At 47.1% G+C, this 20,220-nt stretch overlaps 2 protein-coding genes across 9 annotated transcripts in view; one reads left to right on the forward strand and one right to left on the reverse strand.

Annotated features, from left to right (window-relative positions):
- Positions 1 to 1,260: 1,260 nt before the first annotated feature.
- LOC127462619 (major facilitator superfamily domain-containing protein 1-like) lies at positions 1,261 to 14,432 on the reverse strand. The gene is made up of 13 exons (XM_051771405.1): positions 14,375 to 14,432; positions 14,110 to 14,210; positions 11,693 to 11,817; positions 11,544 to 11,599; positions 10,660 to 10,803; positions 10,028 to 10,186; positions 8,500 to 8,615; positions 7,547 to 7,647; positions 5,965 to 6,076; positions 5,205 to 5,342; positions 4,502 to 4,641; positions 4,224 to 4,335; positions 1,261 to 3,939 (listed from the first exon to the last, which is right to left on the reverse strand). The coding sequence occupies exons 1-13, from the start codon at positions 14,394 to 14,396 to the stop codon at positions 3,826 to 3,828; spliced, it is 1,440 nt and encodes a 479-aa protein (XP_051627365.1). The 5' UTR covers positions 14,397 to 14,432; the 3' UTR covers positions 1,261 to 3,825.
- The window catches only part of MAPK8IP3 (mitogen-activated protein kinase 8 interacting protein 3), a 91,403-nt gene continuing 85,490 nt past the window's right edge, over positions 14,308 to 20,220 (forward strand). Inside the window, exons 1-5 of one of the 8 annotated variants that reach the window (XM_051769783.1) lie at positions 15,364 to 15,729; positions 15,865 to 15,930; positions 16,389 to 16,499; positions 17,747 to 17,827; positions 19,603 to 20,138. The gene's annotated coding sequence lies outside the window, so the exon portion shown is untranslated. Of the gene's footprint in view, positions 14,439 to 15,363; positions 15,730 to 15,859; positions 15,931 to 16,388; positions 16,500 to 17,746; positions 20,139 to 20,220 lie in introns of those variants that run through there. The other 7 variants (XM_051769558.1, XM_051769700.1, XM_051769634.1 and 4 more) reach the window with 7 other exon arrangements.

A 20,220-nucleotide genomic window follows, 5' to 3' on the forward strand; every position in this document is an offset into this window, starting at 1 on the left:
AGGAAGATTAATGTCCTCTCTGTTGGTGTTTTAAGCAGCATTACTGTGGGTTTTTTGAAGGATATATACAGGCCAATCAGACCTGGGATATCCATTCTACATTCTTGGGGATTGTCTAGTGATTGTTGTGTGGAGACAAGCACTAAATGAGTAACTGCTGCGGTATGTTCCCTGGAAGGCTCTCAGAGTTGTTCATGTACAATGCGATCACACCAGTGCATGGACGTCCAAGCATCGTGGCTACTTGGGTGACTATGGAGAGAATAGTTTGATGCCTCTCAGCATGTGGAGCGTGCTCAGTTGGAACTTGCATCTCCACAGGCTGGAAGCCCCATGGCCGCCTGATTTGTCCAAGCCCCCTGATGTGTCTCCTGTTGAATTTCAGGCTTGAAGCTCCGATGAAACCCTGTATTGCTTCGCTGTGGAAAAGGCAATGGGTTAAATGTTGAGGCTGGAGTTTTCCACTGTTTATTTTTCTTAAGGAATAAAGAGGAGTTGCAGCATCCTGGCTGTGGGGAGGCCTGGGCACATGTGAGCTGTTGGTGTCATAACTGGAGATCAGGTGTGCAAGGACAGGACTGGGGTCACGATTCATTGCTGGCCAAGAACTGATGGGCAGAACCCCCCAGCAGGCTGAGCTGGCTGCCCAGGCTGTGCCCAGTTAACCACTTGCTCCTTCCTCTGAACATAGTCAGTGAGCAGGAAGAGCGGGTTTTAATTATTGGGCTGAATTAGCAGCCCTGATTAGTTTCATCTCTGGGGATGAAGACTATCTTTTCTTGAACTGGCTTTCCCTTTCTTTCAAGCTGCAGCTCCTTATATTGCTAACAGGACCTCCTCCTCCTCAAGCAGGTCAAAAGTACTGGCAAGAGCCAGCAAGAATGTGGGAATTTGCTTTACCCATCAGCCTTTCTAGCTCCAGCCACCTTCTAATTCTGGTCTCTTACCCATCTCAGTGTGAGTTGCCTGAACTAATGTCCACCTTCAGGCTTCACAGTCCACAGTGTCTTAAGACAAAGGAATGTTCTGGCAGAGAATATTGTTGGAGCCCACCATCTCCAGGTTGCCCAATGCTGGGGACAGGGTGAGGGGTGGGGTTTCAGTTACCTGTATACATGATCAGTGCAACTCTACAAAAATTAAACAAAAAACCCCCGATTGTTTCCTTCTGTCTCTTGCAACATGTTGACCTCTGTGACCACCACCCTTTCATTTCATGACAAGCTTAAGCAAAGTAGAACCATGCAATGGTTTGTAGAAAGCTGCTCAGAGCTGAGCTCTGGAATCCCAACAGCAGGTGTCCAGCACAAACGGGGAAGACAAGCAAAGTGAGAGTGGCTTTCCTTGTTATCAGGGGAGACATTACTGATAAAAGCTGAGTAAGAGGAAGTTGTCAATGTGCCCAGCAGAGGTGAGCAGCTACTGCTGCAGTAAGGCTCATGCTGTTAGATCAGCTTCAAGCTTTATCCACCTGAGCTGAAAGACAGGAACAGTCTGTCCAGAACAACTCTGCCTGTGAGAGGCTCCAGTAGACTCCTCCCACCCTGAAGATGGTCTTTGTGCAACAGATCCAAAGGTCCCCAGAATCTCCCCACATCTTCAGATTCTGCAACAGGGTTTATTAAAGCACATGCAGGGATCTTTGTAGCATGGTTTCTACAAAACCCTCTCTAGCCAAAAGAAGTTCTCCATGTAGGCAGCAAACACAGAGAGGGGCAGGAATGCTTCCCAGTGACACCTGGCAGAGCAGGCAGTGCTACACCGGTGCAAACCTTGTTAACCAGTGGCAGACTTTAAGGAAAGTATGTCACAACTCTTCTTCAAAACAGAAGACGTAACGTTTCTTTTCTAGTCATCTGGAGGTAGATTATGGGATGGTAAACAGGAATGCCTGGCTTTCGAGTGAGCTTCTTCCATGAAGGAGCAAATACAGGACTTTCACTGGCTATCCCAGCACTCATTGTAGCACCAACCCTCAGTTGTTTAGCTGCAGCATCACATGGTATAAACTGAGAAAGCTGCTGCTTTTGAACCAGTGTATGGAGACACCAATCAGCTCCGAACACGTATTTTCTTCTGTACACAAGCCTCCAACATGAATCTACAGCACTGCTGCATGTGGTTCTTCATAATCACAGCTGGAAATTCACCATGGGGTTCTTCCAGTAAAAAAATGCAAGTGCAGGATTTCAGCACTGAAGAACAGTGTAGCGAATGGAGGCTGAGGGGTGTTCTGAAGCTACTGAGGGGTGTTTTGAAGCCACTGAGGAGTCTGACTGGTGAGACCTTGCATGGAGCACTGAGTGCAATTTTGGGTTCTCTAGTACAAAAGAGATGTGATTTAGCAAGTGCTAAATGAGCCACAAAGGGGGTAAATGGACTGGAGTATCTTTCACAGGAGAAGGGGCCAAGAGAGCTGGGGCTGCTCCAGGAGGCTCCAGGAGGTCTGACCAGTGTGCTCAAATACCTGCTGGGAGAGAGTGAGGATGGGGGGGGGGCCTGACTGCTCTGCACAGGAGGCAATGGGCACGAGGGAAACCACATGGAATTCCATCTGCAAGGATCCACCTTTTTCCTGAAAGGGATCAGGCACTGGGACAAGTGGCTCAGAGAGACTGCAGAGTCCATCTGTGGAGATGCTCAAATTCTCACCAGATACAAGTCCTGGACAACGTGCTCTGGTTGCCCCTGCCTGAGCTGGGGTGTGGGACTCAATGATCTTGGGAGGTCACCACCAAACTAGAGGAGCCTGTGACTTTTGCAGTTCTGTGACTTCTCAAGCCCACCCTCTAAATTTCTGCTGCACCAAACTCCATAAAGGAAATCCTTTAACTGTGGTCTGAAATGAATTCACAGTGTAACTTTAAACTTGAAGACCTTGCTCTCTGAGCTCATCCTCTTCAGTAAATCAGTTTAACCACGCTTTGATTTGATGAGTCCATTTGTCTTAAAATGTGACTTTACTGGGTGCTGTCAGTACCTAAATTGCTTTCAATCTACTACTGTTTATATTAAATGCAACTTGAGTACAGCTGCTCTTCAGAATTTTAGTAATTTACGTGTCGTTCACTTCAGCAGTTCTCATACTTGGCTGTGGTACAGTTTACTTCATTCTTAAATCCTCCTTTGTCCTTTTGTAAACACTGTGAGTGTTTGTGAGCGTTTGCATAGTGCAAAGGGCAGTTGGCTGAGTAAAATAAGCCTCTAGCCTTCATGAGTAAGAGCACCTTGGTGTAAAGGACAGGATTCCAGATCAAAACCCTTTATGCTTTTGAAGGGCAATGAATAGGCACAGCTTACAGAAGCATTTCTAGTAAAGTAATAAGCAATTAAGCTAGGCTTGTGTGCAAAAGGTCATCAATTTGATTAATTCAGGCTCCTGCCTAAAGAATAATGATGGTGTCACTTGCACACGCATGTGATTTGTGAAAGAGGCTAATCTAGAGCAGGGGGTGAAACATCAGGCCAACCCTGTATGGATTAGCAAGTGCTGCTGTGAAGGATTCTTGTGGCAGAGCAGGCAGGCACACCTGCAAGGCTGACAAGCAGCTGTCTAATTGCTCATGAACAAGGTTAGCTGGGTGGGCTTCAGTGACTGCAGTGTGGCCCTTAACGTGCCCCATGCAGGTGGGGGGGTGTTGAAGAATGCCCGAGAACCACAGAGCACACCCCTTCCACTGCTGTGCCAGGCATAAGAAAGTGGAAACATTCCCTTTTTGTAGACAATTCCCTTCAAGATTCCCTTTAAAGATGTTTAAAGTACACAGGCTAAAATCTGCTTTCAGGCAGAAGTGACCAGTGCTGTGGTTCTCTCCCTGCCAAGGTTCAGCTGACAGAGCCCTCGGTTCTCGTTTCATCCTCAAGGAGCTGTGCTGCATCTGCGGGGTCTCTGTCCTGTCCCATGGGTGCTCCCTTTCTGGTTCTGTTCAGCGTCTCATCCTGGAAATTCAAAGCAGCAACTGGTGACGAAAGGACACTTTTTCCTGTACACACGCATTGCCACAGGTGGGTCCTGGCCCTTGCCTTCACTGTCTTGCAAAAAAAATACAGCCACCAATGGCTTGATAGTAGGCAAGAGTGCGACACGCTGTGTCAGTCTTTAGGAGAGGGTTCTCTCTTTATGCAGTCCCATTTTAAGAGTTACTCACACACCCAAGAGCCAGTACATCAGTAAAAGGAACTTGGTGATGTACAGCTATTTCTTCACCTTTTATCACACTTACCTGTTTCTTGTCCACAACATTGAGGCCAATGGAGGCAATGATGCAGGCGACAGTGTTTGCCAGCATAAAGATCATCATCTGTTGCCAGCGCCACAGGGGGATCTTTAGTTCACTAGAAAACCAAAACAGGAGAGAACAACCGGTCACTTAAGATACTTAAGGCACTGCTCTAGTTCCCTGCAGCATCAAGTTGCAAATCCCCTGATTCCTGTTTACACTGCTCCACTAAAGCACTGGTGATTTCTCTGCTTGGAAAAAAAAATACAAAGCATTCTCACCTGGACTTTGTTCCCAGCATGTGTCCAACAATCAGATTTGAAAGGCCAACTCCAACCATCTGCACAGAAGTTGCCAGCCCCATCGCTGTCCCTAAAGTCGCTTGGGGCACCACAAGGGGTATAGATGGCCACATACTAGCCTGGGGGAGCAATGAGAACAGGAACTCAGAGCCTGATTTAAAGGTGTTAGACAGACATTGGTTCAAAAAGGAATTATTCCCACGAAATAAACATTTATACCTTCCCCTCAAAAAATCTGGTGCTTGTCCCTCCAGCCTATTGGCTGGTTCTAGACTGTTCCCCATCCTTTTCAAGCAGCTGGAGCCAGCACAGACAACACAGGTTATCTGAAACTGGAAGAACCTGACTCCAGATTTCAGAAGGGGAGTCAGACCTGGTGGCTGAGGAGATTCAGGTGTTACATTCAAGGTAAAAAAGAACTACGCAAATCATAGCCAGGTTAATGCTTTACACTGTACGAGCGCTTCCTCACTCTGCCCCACTTTCTGCTCCCATGTTGATTCTTTGGGGTTATTTGTTACTAACCAAAGTCATTAGGCTTGGGGAGCCTAATGTGCCTGCCTGTGCCTGCCTGTGCCTGCTAAACCTGTTCAGCAGGACACCAGGGCAGCAGTAATACACCATCCAGGTGTAGGAGCGTAGCCACAAGACATACAGCTATCCAGTGGGGTTGGGAACTCACGGCAGCGAAGGAGTAAGTGATCCCCAGCCAGATGGTAGAGACCAGCGGAGGCACAAACGTGAAGGCCAGGAGAGCGAAGACGGGCAGAGTCAGCGTGGCACAGCCAACAGCAAAGACACCTCTCAGTCCAACGTAGTCCTGGTGGCAGGAACAGACAGCAGGCCTCTTACAGGGGATCCTGCTTCCCATGGGTCAGGGACACGAGGAGCTGCGCAAAGTGGGCTGGCAGGAGGGGCAGTGACATGGGATTTCCTGGCTGCTGGTAGTGTAGCAGACCAGCTGTTCCTGGTTTCTCTTGTGTACCTCTGAACTGAGTCTGAAATGCCACACTAGGTGTCCAGTACTCAAGTGAAACCCTTAACACAGGGTAAGGGAAAACAGTATTATACCCTGACAATTATGGAAATAAGGAAAGGAAGCATTTGACAAAACAGGGCCTGGGTTTCATGCAGATTGTCCTTCCCCATCTACTTTGCAAAGCTTATCTCAATCCTTTCTGTTCCAGTCTCAGACCTCTCAAAACACACAGCTGTGTGCCATGGGTTGCTGCTACCATAGCACAACTACAGGACAGAGGGAAAACCAGGTTAATGTTACTTCTTGTAATTTAAATCAGACTGAAGTGCATCTTGCAGGTTTGCAAGGATATAAAGGACTGCTTGTTCAGCCCCAAAAGGTGCAATTCTGTTTGAGGGGCTGTAATGGACAGTTCAAAAAATTGGGAAGTTATCAGCAAGCACATCAGGTCTTGGGTACTCACAATTAAAATGCCAACTGCTGCGGAGAGGACAAGGGAGCTGTCGTACACTGCCCCAGCAATGTAAGCCGCTGCCTGCTGACTGTAACCGGGATATTTATCCTGGATAAACTTGCTGAAAACAAAATGAAGGGGAAAAAAGTAAGAAAGTAAGCCCGAGCACAAACATATGGACTGGAAGGGTTTGAATGAGAAGACTTGAAAACAAGCTTGATTTTGTCTGGTAGTTTGTAGTGCCAAGCCTTTGGTGGTTTATTTTCTTTTTAATTGGTGCACACCACAGAGAACCTTAAACAGCCACTTTTGAGACACTTCTGCAAGTGCAGAGTGAAACTGCAGGTTAAAGTGCAGGTTAAAATTTGTTCCCTTCCATCAATACAGCTCAGGGCAGCAATGTGCCATCACCTGTCCACAACACACCACTGGAGTTTGACATCCTCTTTTACGAGGCAGAAAGCCTTATCAGTACAAGGGGGAGAATGCTGAGGGGCTGGACAACTGTTTAAAAATTATCCACCAGCAAAGATCAGCATTTAAATTGAACACCTGTATTTGAGAAGTACTAGGAACTGCCCCTTAGGAATTCCTTTTAGGAGACCTGGTTACAGCGAAAAACACCCATTGTCAAAGCCAGCCTTTCACCTCTGTTAGGGACACGCAGAAATTACATTAAACTTCCTCAAATTCTTTACAGAATTTACAGTCATCCAGTTGTAATAAGAGCTTACACAGAGGTTTATTTAGAGATCTTGTAGCTCCTTAAGCCTGGTTTGGCTGCTCGCATGGCTACTTCCCCTCAGTCGTCATGCTGATGACATTTCTTCCTCCCTGATTTCACAGTGGCTTCCTATACACAGCTAATGAAATACTACCAAAATAATTTTATTTTTTTTTACTGCAGGCCTTTGCTAATAGAAAAGTTCATCCTGATTGTGTGACAGAAGCTGCACCATCCACAAATGGGAACAAAGCAGCAAAATTACAAGTCTGTGGCAGAGCCCCATGACAGAAGCAGGAGTCTCAGTTTACTTGGGCAGGTCACTGCTTTGTTTTAAGCATAAGAAGGCATTAAAAAGGAAGTCTGAGGCCTTCACCAGGATACAAAGGCTTCCTCACGTACAAACCCAGGCTGAGCAAGCCCAGCTGTGTTCCAGACACAGCAGTGTGCAGCAGCTGCAAGGCAGAGCTGCCCCAGGCCTGTGGAGCTGACACCCCACCCAGCTCAGGAGACACCCACTTTGCTGGGCTATTACAAAGGTGAAACGCCTATGGGCTATTTTTTGAATAAAGTATTTCTTCCCCTTCTCCCAAAACCTTCTGATCCTCCTTTGGCAGTGTTCCAAGCTATAAATATTGGATGAATCATTTCCCTCAAAAGTATTTTTGCTTTCTTTCAGAAGCCTCTCTCATCTTTGAAGGGAAAGAAAGGTCAAAGAACCCTCGAACCTTCAACTAGGTGTTAAAGACATGTTTCTCTGCATTTCAAGACTGGAAGGAAACTGTATTTCCCAGTCTGCTCACAGCTGAGGCCTGGAAGGCTCTGCAGGCTCATGTCAGTCAGTGAGTCACAGCCACAGGACAGTACCTGGCATCGGCCACAAAGGGGAACACTCCGTTGTAGAAGAACATGATGGTGAGGACCAGGAGCCAGTAGCGAAGGGGAAGGTGCTGGATGTCCTGAATCCGCTGCAAAGACAAGATGTGCCCTCACTCACCAGGCATTAGCCCAGCTTCACACCAGTGTCACTTCCTGCAAGCCACTGAAGGGCACGAGAGATTTAAGGAGTAACAGCAGGTAAAAGGGAACTGTGAGGCAGCTCATACACCTCTAAGTGAAATTTGGTAAGTGCTGACTCTAACACATTCCTTCTTTAACACTATTCAGTAAAGAAAACATAAAAGTTTTCTTCTTATTTTTCTAAAGGTTCTGGCTGCAAGAGATTTCTGAGCAGGCTCTGTTAAGAGTCCACTGCAAATCCTTAAGTGAAACACAGCAGAAAGGTACAGGATAAACACGAGTCACAACACTGAGCTACAGAAACCAGTGAGAGTACTATCATAAGAAGGAAGTACATCTAATAGATTAAAGTGCCATAAAAATTGCACACATTACAAGCCTGTAATGTTTGTTCCTACACAGGAGAATGCAAGGAGGAACAGAAGGGCTGACCAGAGATAGTTCAGTATTGTTGTTTGCTATCACAGATCCTGTGAGCCAGATAGCAGTTCAGAGGGAGGCTACTAGTGAATTTTGTGCACAAAATCCTCCTCTGAGACACCTACAGATAGGAAATAACTGGCTCAGAAAGCTACTGCTGTCCTGAGTGCTCTCTGAAAGGCTCTAGGCAGGGAATCGACTCTTGGCTGGTGGCTCACAGATTTGATCTGCTCAGTGCTGCTCTGCAGGATCGAACCGAGGGGTGGGAATGCCCTCTCCTGGCCGGGACCGGCTCCTGCTGCCGCAGCCTTCCCTGCGCTCCAAAGGCAGTGCTCCTGCACCCGGGATTGCCAGGATGGAGGTGGAAAAGCACCACGTACCACTTTTTTGGATTCTTGCTGGATAATGCCATCCAAGCCCAGCTGCTTCATGCCCACTTTATCCAGCACACTGACTGTGATGGCTGAAAAAAGCCCCAGCACACAGAGCAGGCTCCCTAGAAAATCAAGAGGTGTTAGAAATTCCTCAGCATGGACAGAGCTGAATGATAAACTCCACTGCATGTAAAATGCTGAATTCTCCAGGACTCCTACTCCTGGCTTCTCTTAACACACAGAGCAGGACCCTTCCACTCACAGCGTCCTGTTCCAGCCCCTGAGCTGTGCCCACCGAGCTCCCATGGCTGCAGTACTGATGGTCCTGATGCTCCTGACCTGCAGCAGGCTTATGCAACAAACCCAAGGCTAAAGCAGGGCAGACACTGGGAAACTTCCCTGGTCCCCAGAGCAGGAGAGGCATCCCAGGGCTGCACTGGAAGCCAGGCTGTACCTCCCCACTGGTGTGACCTGCTGCAGTTACCACAGCAGTCTGACCTGCGAGCACAGGCAGCTCCAGAGTCCAGTTATGCTGGATATGTCTTAGCAAGTTTGGCAATGGGCATCTGCTGCAGATATCCTTCTCAGAAAGAGTTCTGTACCTGTTTTGCTTTCCAAAGAGCCAAATGGACTGCAGAAGTCACTGTGCTGTGCTTACAAATGCTGCCTGAGCACAAAACTAAATGTGAGATGGGATGTGACAGCCCATGCCCACCACAGCTTTTTCTCTGAAAGCTGGAATCAGAGGAGAGGAACGGGTTTCAATTTCTGCATGAGATTTATCACACACATGCATCCTCTTTTCTGTGGATGATGGCCCATGCTGCTTTGTGGTTTGGAAAATAACACTTTCCTATAATCACTGAGTTTTTGTACACAAAGGAGGCCCTGAAGCAGGTCTCCTTTACATCCCAGCACACCAGAGTACACGTGTACCACTTAACCCTTCTGTGGAACAAGTCATCCCTTCCACTAGAGACAGATCCCATCTCACTGCAGCAAGAAGAGGACAGAAACTCAAATCTTCTAAAGATACAAGCCCTAGAACAGATTCACACTAAGAAATGTGTAGTTCAGGTTCTGCTTCTCACAGTAATTTAAACATGCAGTTTCAATCAGCCACGTGCAAGGCATTTTCTGCTGGGACAGTACAGACGCTGCTGCAGAACCAGCACGTTCTGCTGGCCAAAGTACGGAATAACAAACACACGTGATTCCTCTTGTTTTCACTCTGAAGTTTCTATTCCATGGGAGTAAACATACATTAAGTACTGATTACCTGTGACTGCAGATGTTTAAAATATGTCAAGAAAACAACACTGTCAGGCTGACACTAGAGTATTAAGAGAGGGTTCTCTGGCGTCAGTGCAGAAAACACCACTCATAGCACACAGAAAGCAGCAGGAAAAATTGGAAAATCACGTGCCTCTTCCTGCTAACCTCACTACCTTTTTCAGAGTCTTTTAGTAACTGGACAAAACGAGCTGGCCTGAGGTCTCAAAAACAACAAGTCAAAAGCACCAAAGAAACTCACCTCCCCAGAGAGTCCACTGCATTCCAAACTTTGCCTCAAACTGCTGGGTGAAGAAGAAGTTGAGGACACTCCCAAGACGGGAGAAGGACAGAGTCAGTCCAAAAGCCAGTGCCAGTTCCTTTCCCTTGAACCAGAAGGCCGTGATACGATTCTGCACAACTTGGAGAACAAAAAATCCTCTCTTGAACAGACAGGCTTGGCCAAGAGCATGGTACAGAAGCAACAGCTCTCTCAAGCTGGAGAGCTCAGGCTGGGGGAGACCTCTACTCATCCCAAGGGGAAGCAGATTGTGCCAGCCTCACAGTCCATTTTAAAATGAACTAAATCATGCTGAGACGTGGGAGGTGAACTTATCCCTCACATAAAGCAAGCAAAAATAACCTCAAAGGCAGAGAAATCACATGTCAGTCCCCACCTTGAGAGAAGGACTAAGTTGTTAGAGGGGAAGACTTTTAAACATTTTGGCACACATTAAATCCATGCAGCAGGAGCTGTGTTCTGCCAGCAACACAGGGCCCTTGTGCAGAGGTGAAGCTCACTGGTAGGACAAGGGTCTAGGAAGCAAAATAAAAATGTATCATGACCATTTGATGAGATGTAAATATGAAAATATGCAAATGTGAATTCCTTACTAGTAAGTGACCCGTTCCCAGAGCCAAAGAGCAGTCTTCCTGTTAGCATCATTGGAAGGAGGTATGGTGAGCCCTTAAAGTGTGAGCCCAGAGCAAAGAGGGATGATCCCAGCACAGTGAGAAAAGAGAAAACAAAGACACCAACTAGGGAGAAACAGAAAAAAATACACAAACCTCAACAGACATGCTGAGATCACAACAAAAGTATTCTGTGTCAAGAAGCAAAAGAAAAACCTCAAAACACACCACTAAACGTGTGGGCTTCCATCAGCTTACTCGCAGTTTTCAATTTTGTAAGACTGGTCTCTTTATAAAATTACTTGGGAATCCTCACAGTAATGATGACATTATCATGGTGGGAGGTTAGAGGGGCAGAGTAACTCAGACAGAGGACTCTGAAATGTGTAGAGTCCTTGTCCCTGTTCTGAGCTCCATTATATGTCCTAGAGGACATGATGTCCTTCTCTGTGCCCCCCTGTCCTCTCTAAGATGTTTACCTCCAGGATACAGAGACAGCAGGACTGCATGTGCTGGGATTGCTGGGTCTGAGCTTATGGCACATGCCAGAACAAATGCCAGAGCAGGGAACAGAACCATGTTTTATCAGTTTGTCCTATCAAAACCAGATAACACTAGTCCCTGTCATGTGTGTGTCAGAGAAAAGTGTGTTTACTGCCCTGCTGTGTCAATTCAGGTAAGTCAGTGGTCAAAGGAGGAAAATGTCTCAGTTGCTTCACAGAGCTGCTCAGCTAACCATCGCACCCTGCCCTCCATCCCTCTGGGATGTTACGGCACTGGGACTTTTAATCATCCCTTTGCACTGAAAGTACAGCCTGAAATCCCACTTCAGAACAAGAATAAATTAATGGAACCTCAGAACTTACAGTGATTTCCCAGTTTATCAATCAGGAATCCAGCCAGAATAACCACTACTGCATTTCTAGGAGAAAACCAGAACAGAAATGCATTGTCTTGGTGCTTGGGAGCAACTACCAAACCACCCACCCCCAAAAGCAAGAGCAAAGTGACTCACGTCCAGGCGTAGATCGCGTAGAGCAGGTTGTACTGAGCTGGGGTCATTCCCAAGCCTTCCACACACTCCAGCGTGCCATTGTGCCCAGTGCTGTTATGGTGGGTTCCATTGGGGCAGGTCAAGTTCTGTACAAGTCACAGAGCCTTTGTTAGGTGCAGACACAGACAAAAACTCACACGTGCCTTTAAAAATGATGTTCTTCCCATCTAGATTTCTATTTATCCTGCTCAGCTCCCACTTCCACAAGCAGCCATTAGGGGACTTGTGCCTTCTCCTAGAAAGCCAGCCCTTCTCAAATGGGAAATGACTGGCCATTGGCATGGCATGGCACAGCTTCTGTTTCCCTTCCTGTGGCAGTAGCAGCAGGGGCTCAGCATTTTTATACACATTTCCAACCAAAAGAAAAGCCAGGAGCCTGTACCACCAGCTTTATCTGATCCCTCAGCTTCTTGGTTATAGTTCAGCTTCATCTGACTCTTTATTCCATACTATAAAGTCTCAAGCAGCATGTAAATATGCAACTCAGTCTGTATCAATTCTCAGCTCTAAAGCATTTCCAGTAGAGTAAGAAACTGGTAGTCCTGGCATGATTTAAAAACCTTGGTTTTGCTACTAAAAAGCAACATCTCCTCAACACTGTATGATCAGGAAACCCCCCCTAAGATCTTCCAGCTACTGAAAATTCACCTGCACTGGGACATGGATGCTGGGTCTTCACACCAGCAGGCAAGAGCTTAGCACCTTGAATAAGCACAAGAGAAGTGTGATTTTCACCACGAGATTTTTATATTCACAACTCCTCAGATGTGCTGCAGCAGAAATGTTTGAGGCTGCAGAGAAGCAGCTCTCTAGAACAAAGTGTTTCACTGCAAGCACTCGTCTCAGCTGCTCCCACCACCACAGTACCACTGCTGAGGTAGGGAGAGGCTAAATTCACTAGAGTAAAAATATGACAAGAGTGTCAACAGATTAAAAACTCTGCACAGTATTAACACAGAAAAATATGGCTTGGTTTCACTACCCTACAAAGTGTTTTGTTACCTGGGTAACAAAACATGACATAGCCTTTCCTGTATTCCATAAATAAGTAACTGACTCCTCCCTCACAGACCTACAGAAGTTGTGGAAGATTGAGGAATAATTACTGACCTATTTTGGGGGGAGATTTTTCTCACATTTGCAATGACAAGCTGCATCCAATTTAGCCTGGAGTTCACTGTCTGAATGTTAGGGACTTACTGCATTTATGTTAAAAAAAAGTTACATGCAAGCTCTGGCTATTCCTGCCCTGGCTACTGAGGCAGATAGAGAATAGGACAGTGACTCTGCCCCTACACACACTGACCTGCCAGCAGACAGCACATGAGAGGCAAATCATCTCTCAGGAGACACAGAACCAATGCAATCACGACAGGTAAATGAGTCCAGTAAGAATTTGTCAGGGGTTCAGAAATTCAGCTTTGGCTCTCCAGCATCTCTGGAGAACTCCCAGCAATCAGCTGGGATGGTAGTGTGAACGCTGAACAACAGAAGTTTCTAGCATTTGAGAATATGACTGCTTTTTACATGTCAGTCCTCCTGTGACCCCCCTGCACAGCTCCTGTCCTTGGGCCAGCAAATACTGATGTGATGCCTGCAGTGTCAGAAGGTTTGTACCTGGAGACCCAGAAAGACTTTCCTTCTCACTGGCAAAAGTGAGTACTGAGAACTCGTGGGACTTGAAAGAGTGATGTGTAACATTCTATTCATGCAGCGCAGAAGCAAAGCAAAAGAAGGCCCAGCTCAGCCTGGAGCAGCCGAACCCTCTGGTTTCTTTTGGTAAGTTTTAGTTTCCTTTTGAATGGAAACAAATTTTTAGATATTTTGCTTCTAACTTTTGTACAGGCTATGAGTGAAATGAATGGGAAAGAAACAGAAGGGGAAGAAATTGAAGCAGTGTTAGCAAAGCCACCAGATAAGAAAACCCAAGCACATCAGGCTGCCAGACAGGCCTCGCGGAGCACTGCGTGTCACTGTGGTCACACTGCACAGTGAAGTTTTGCTGCAAATGAATCACCTCCAGCACTCGTGTCTCCCACCCCCGTGCAGGTACTGACGGTCAGTGCTGTGGATCTCCTGCGTGCGGGGTGGTGTGAAGTCCCGACTGGACTCCCTCTGGGCGGTGAAGAGGAGCCGACCCCGCGGAGCACGGGCGAGTGCCACATTCCCAGTTCTCCCGGCAGCAGAGGGAGCTCGAACACCTGGTGTGCCAGTGACAACCTCCCACCCGCAGCACCTGGGAGGTGAGACCGCGAGGCAAAGACCCCTGCACCGACAGGAAAAGGTCTGGAACCTCCAGCGGCGCCCGCGGCCTGTGTTGCCGGCTGTGCCCCTGTCTGCACGGCCCGGGCGGAGGCTCAGCGCCCCTCGACACTCACCCCCTGGAGCTGCTGCTGCAGGACGCTGGGCATGTCGAAGCAGAAGTAGGAGCCGAAGGTGAGGAGGCAGTTGAAGAGCAGCACGGCGAACCTGTAAGAGACTGGGGCAGAGCGGACCCTCCTCACCCGCCCGGCCCGGCCCGGCCCGGCCCGGCCCTCCCGCCGAGCCCCCGCCCAGCCCTGCCTGCGGGGGGACGAGCCCAGCCCGCGGCCTCCCGGGCCAGCCGGGCCTCCTCCCGGGCCAGCCGGGCCCCGCCGCGCTCACCGCGCTCCGCCGGCACCGCCATCGCTCCGCCCCTCGGGCACGGCCCGCCCCGGGGACGGAACGGGTGGGGAGAGCGAGTGGGAGTGGGAATGGGGGCTGGGGTTGGGAATGGGACTGAGAATGGGAATGGGGAGTGGGGCTGGGAATGGGACTGGGGATGGGGCCAGGAATGGAGACTGGGGATGGGGCCAGGAATGGAGAGTGGGGATGGGGCCAGGAATGGAGACTGGGGATGGGGCCAGGAATGGAGACTGGTAATGGAGAATGGGAAAGGGAATCGGGAATGGTAATGGGGCCGGGAATAAGAATGGGGACTGGGAATGGGACTGGAAATGGGAACTGGGGCTGGGAATGGGAACTGGGAATGGGGCCAGGAATGAGAACTGGGGCTGGGAATGGGGACCGGGAATAGGAATGGGCCTGGGGCCAGAACTGGGTCTGGGGATGGGGCCGGGACTGGGACTGGGGATGGGGCCGGGACTGGGGACTGGGACTGAGGCTGGGAATGGGGCCAGCAATGGGAATGGGGCCGGGAATGGGGCCAAGAATGGGAATGGGGCCGAGAATGGGAATGGGACTGGCACTGGCACTGGGGCTGGGGCTGGGGCTGGGGCTGGGACTGGGACAGGGACTGGGAATGGGAATGAGCCTGGGGCCGGGAGTGGGGTCTGGGACTAAGGACTGGAGCTGGGGCTGGGACTAGGACTAGGGCTGGGAATGGGATTGGGGCTGGAACTGGAGCTGGGGACTGGGACTGGGGGCTGGGATTGGGACTGGAACTGGGGGCTGGGGCTGAGGGCTGGGATTGGGACTGGGGACTGGGACTGAGGGCTGGGGACTGGGGCTGGGAATGGGAATGAGGCTGGAAGTGGGGACTGGGGCCTGGGGCTGGGAATGGGAATGGGAATGAGGCTGGGACTGGGGACTGAGGACTGGGGACTGGGTCTGGCAATGGGAATGGGAATGGGGCTGGGAGTGGGGACTGGGACTAAGGACTGGAGCCAGGGCTGGGGCCGGGGCTGGGACTAGGACTAGGGCTGGGAGTAGGGCCGGTACTGGGACTGGAGCTGCTGCTGCCCAGGCCTCCCCAAGGGCTGAGCCAAGGCGGGATGGGGTTGGGAGGACTCTGATGGGAAAGGAGCCAATTGGAAACAGTGGGATATACCGGAGGAATTGACGTCAGTCAGAAAGAGGGAATTTTGTAATGGGAAATGAGACTGTCCATGTGAAAGGAAGGAATCAGATGGTAAATACAGTGTGGGAGCAGCAGCATGGAAGAAATTGGTTTGTAACACATCATAAACTGATCAGGAGTCCAAAATATGATGTTCTGGGGGAAAAAGGTATCTCTAAAGGTGTGTTGGTGGAAGTGTCTCATATAAGACAGAGGGAAGAGCAGACACAGGAAGGGAGCAGGGAGCATTGTTACAAATGGATCAATAGGAACCAGCCAAGTGTTAATTAGAGGTTCCTCTTTATCACAAGAGCAGGGCCCTGGCAATGAAAAGGAAAAAAATCCACAACCCCTCCTCCAAAGCTCCTGTATGATCAAAAGGGTAAGTATATTTCTCTTCTCATTTGAAGAATATTTTCTACCCAAATGAGGCACAAAGAGCAAACCCCACAATGGCACCTGTGCAGGCCAGTGCCTTACCTGGTCTTAAATAGAGCTTGCGAAGTATGTGAGCAAGACTGTGGCATGGCTGTCCATCCTTCAAAGCCAGAAGCAGGATTTGTGTCTCCAGGAGTTTCTTCACGCTCCTATGTCAGTGAGTCAAAGGTTCACGCACAGCCAGGAATGTGATGTTAAAAAAAGTTTTTCAACAATGTGTACTGAAATATAAGGATATTTTAGGAGTAATTTTAGGAGCACCTGACTTGTGAACAGAGTCAGCCTACAAGGTATCCCAAAGTCCATTTTTATAAATGCTGTTACTTTAGACATCATTTATACTGCCATGTAGAAGTTTTTATTTTGCCCTACCCTGTGATTTCTCCCTTCCTTGGGCCACAGCTGTGGAGAATGCTGAATGAACTATTACCATTACTGCCTTATGTGCAGAGGATGCTTCATGCTGCCAACACATGTTCTTACCTGGCTGTACTGGGCAGACCCTGTGAGCAGGTGAGTCCCCACCTATCTGCTCACTCACTTCTCCCAGTGGGATGGAGGAGAGAATCAGAAGGGCAAAAGTGAGGAAAAAACCCACAAAACCTTGTGGGTTGAGATACAGACAGACAAATAAGTGAAAAGGAAAAAAAAACCTAAGGGAAAAACCCCACCAAGTGAGGCACAAGCAATCACTGACCATCCATGGACCAATGTTCACCTAGTCCCAGGCAATGGGAAAAAATTTAGAAGAAACCCTTCCCCAGCTTCCTTGCTGAACATGATGCCACATGGCATGGGACTTCTCTCTAGTTAGCTAAAGTGTGGCTGTGTTATCAGCACTGTTCTCCTCACCAGCATGAGCACAGCACTGTTTCAACTCCTGTGCACAAAGCAAACTCTTTTCCAACTAAACGCAGTACACTAAGAACCAACTCTTGAAAGGAATTCTTTTGGCCAAACAAGAATGTTTTATAACAACATTTAGCAGAAATGAAAGTGTCTGGATAATAATAACATTTATATAGACGTTTATGTCTGTATATATATATATATATATATAGTATGTATATATAAGATTTGTATAATCTGTATATATATATATATATATAAGATCTGTATATATATATTCATAACATGTATAATAACATGTATACTGTGTGTGTGATTGATTTGATTTGAAAACTAGTGTTAGAGCTTTGCTAGTGATCTGCAGGTCTGAGGTGGGGATATGTCCCAACACTACTGGGGACAGCAGCAGTAGATCCCCATTCTGTATCAAGCTTTGTAGCACTTCTAAACCGTGTTTGTGCCACTGGTGATGTTTTTGTTCACTTCAGGAGCCTTTGTTGCAATCACAGTGCTTATAAAAATACTAATATGCTGGACAAAACTCACTGTGGTGTCAAAGGGATAGAAAGGAACAATACATATCAGCATTCTGCAATGTAAATAATGGCTTGTTGATACTGGAGTCATTTGCATATTGAGTCTGGACACACCCTTTCAATTTTTTCCTTCAGAAGTGCTTTGTTTTCCCTGTATTTTTTTTCTGTATATATATGCGTACATATATGGGAATATCTATCATTATATATATTGTATAATATTCCATGTTATATATGTGAAAATAGATTATATATATTTTCTACATTTATGACATATTTCTCCCTCCTTTCAATCTTTGGCTAATAGGCTGTGTGAATTTGATGTGTCATGATTCATTCACTTTTTGAATTTTACTCTTTTTCCCCCCTTTTTAGCACCAGCTCATAAGTGACCTGGAGCGTGGACTTGGAGTGAGTTTGATTTGAGAATGAGGATACAGGACCAGTGATGGGGAGGTCAGATACTCATGAGAGATTGTAATAGTGGCATGCGTGTCTGTCCAGACTCAAGCTACCACGTGTCTAGAAGAACCTTTAGGCCTTCTTTAGGGAGGAAAGGGCCTGGCATAAAAATACTTTAGGTGTCTCATCCATTAAAGATAACTTTCAGAGCATGGCCAGGCGAAATACTTGCTCCTGAATCTGCATGTCAGCAGCTCTGGTGTCTGTGCTGTTGTGAGAGCTTCCTAGGAGAGAATCAGAACTCATAGACATGACTGAATAAAAACCTATGATCCGAGAAATCATTTGGGAGCACTGCACCTGAAGGGTGTTGTTATTTCCATCCCCTATCCAGTAACAAGTGTTTATGGAGTAGACGAGGTGTGGGCTTGCATTGGAAAGAGAGAAGGGAGAGACAAAAAAATTAAGAAAAAGCTATGTGTCAGAAGCCTCATCTGCTCACAGCAATTATGGGGCAAGAACCAGACCAAGCCAGACAGAGAAAGAGGAGAGCTCTTCTTCCATTACGGCTTCAAGGAAGAGGATTAATATTTGATAAGAAAAATCAATTAGCTCACAAGTAACATGGAGATTCTGACCATGATCTATGGAAACAATCCTTGAAGACACCCTTTAATGCATAGCATCCATGATGGTTTGGAGGTCCTGAGCTTGTCAGAAGCTGGTTAACTTGAGGTTTGCCTTAGGTTCTACCTTGTAAGAGTACCTATGAGTTTAATATTGTCTCCTGGCTATAAGGCCTCTTATGTTTTATCAAATCCCATTCATCTTAATTCTTAACTTGAATTTGTAGATGCTCATTCATTCTGGTTTTTATTTTAAGTATTGCCTGGTTTCTTCACCTGTGCATCCATAAATGTATCATCATAACGTTTTGCCTGTAAATCTATTGCAAAACTGCAGTACTTCTGCTATTTCTTAGAGCTCTCAGAAGTCCTGGTTTTAGTCCTCTCATAAAACCCTACATAGATAATTGTAATTTTAATGTAAGTTTTACAGAAAGCTCACTGAAAGTAGTATCAGTTCCTCCTACCCTTGACCTTCTTGTGCCAGTTTTTTCTGATTTAATAGCTTCTATCTGAATAAAGGTAGTTTCTCTTGGTATATGCTCCCTCTTGTTTATCTGATTTTCTGTCACCAAGTTCTCAGAGACTCCTCAGGTATTGTGGAGTCCTTTGAGTTTAACACATAACTTATTGAAGCATGTGTCACTATTTGCATTCTGTTCCCAAGTGATTGCCTTATATGAGAGAAAACAGCGAGACTGGGTTTGTGACAAGTTTTGTTAAATCTTTTTGAAAAGAAAAGGTCTCTTCAGTCATGAACAGGGAGGTTACAGTTGTAGTAAGGACAGCGTTTTCAGGCAGGAGAGGGATTTTATTTTGTCAGCTGTTATACTTCATTTTGCAATCGTGTATTTCCTCTGAAAACAGAACAAGTAGGAGCATCGTTATGTAATCATTTAATGTATATTGCGTATGTAATCATTTAATGTATATTACATAATGCATCATTATGTAATCATTGTTTAAACCAAGCTGGAAATTAAGCACTATGCAGCCACTCGCTCAGGCCCCCCTCCCTCCCCCTCCCACCCTGGTGGAATGGGGAGGAGAATCAAAGTAAAACTTGTATGTTGAAAAAAGAACAGTTTAATAATTGAAAATAAAGTAAAATACAGTAATATTGGTAAATTATAATAATAATAATGATAATAAAAACAGAAAAACAAGTGATGTACAATGCATTTGCCCATGACACGCTGACAGATGCCAGACCAGCCTTCCCCAACCCAGATTGTTATTCCATGGTGTGGAATATCCTTTCACCGAGTTTGGATCACCTGGCCCAGCTGTGCTTCCTCCCAGTTTCCTTCCTGAACCACCTCACTGGCAGAGCAGGAGACAAGAACAAAGTCCTTGACTTAGGATAAACACAACTCAGCAAAAAACCGAAACGTCAGTGTGTCATCAACACCGTTCTCATCCCGAATCCAAAACACAGCACTGTGACAGCTACTGAGAATGAATTAGCTCTACCTGATTGAAACCAGGACAAACATCCTTTGCTATCTCCTTCTCATGGCTGCATGTTTTTCTCACTGACCAGCCTACGTCTCCTCTCAGGCTCGCTGGGTCCCAGGGGCTGTTCTGCTGCCAGACTCTCTTTGCTGCTGCTGCTGTCAGAGGCTCATCAGCAGATGATGTGTGCTTCTCACACCGAGGCTGGAAAGGAGGAAAATCCCAAAGCATGGAGTGAGCAGCAGGAAAGAGAAGGGTTCACAGTGGCAGGCAGCCCCACACTGGTGTGTGTTTGCTCACTGCAGTGTCTGAGGGATGAGCTGTTCTTTTTTTCCTGTAATGTCTTGCTGCTGTGAGAGCTCCCTC

The sequence above is a fragment of the Manacus candei genome, unplaced genomic scaffold (assembly GCF_025592945.1).
Source record: "Manacus candei isolate 608988 ecotype Guabito, Panama unplaced genomic scaffold, ASM2559294v1 h1tg000002l, whole genome shotgun sequence".
Classification (NCBI taxonomy): domain Eukaryota; kingdom Metazoa; phylum Chordata; class Aves; order Passeriformes; family Pipridae; genus Manacus; species Manacus candei.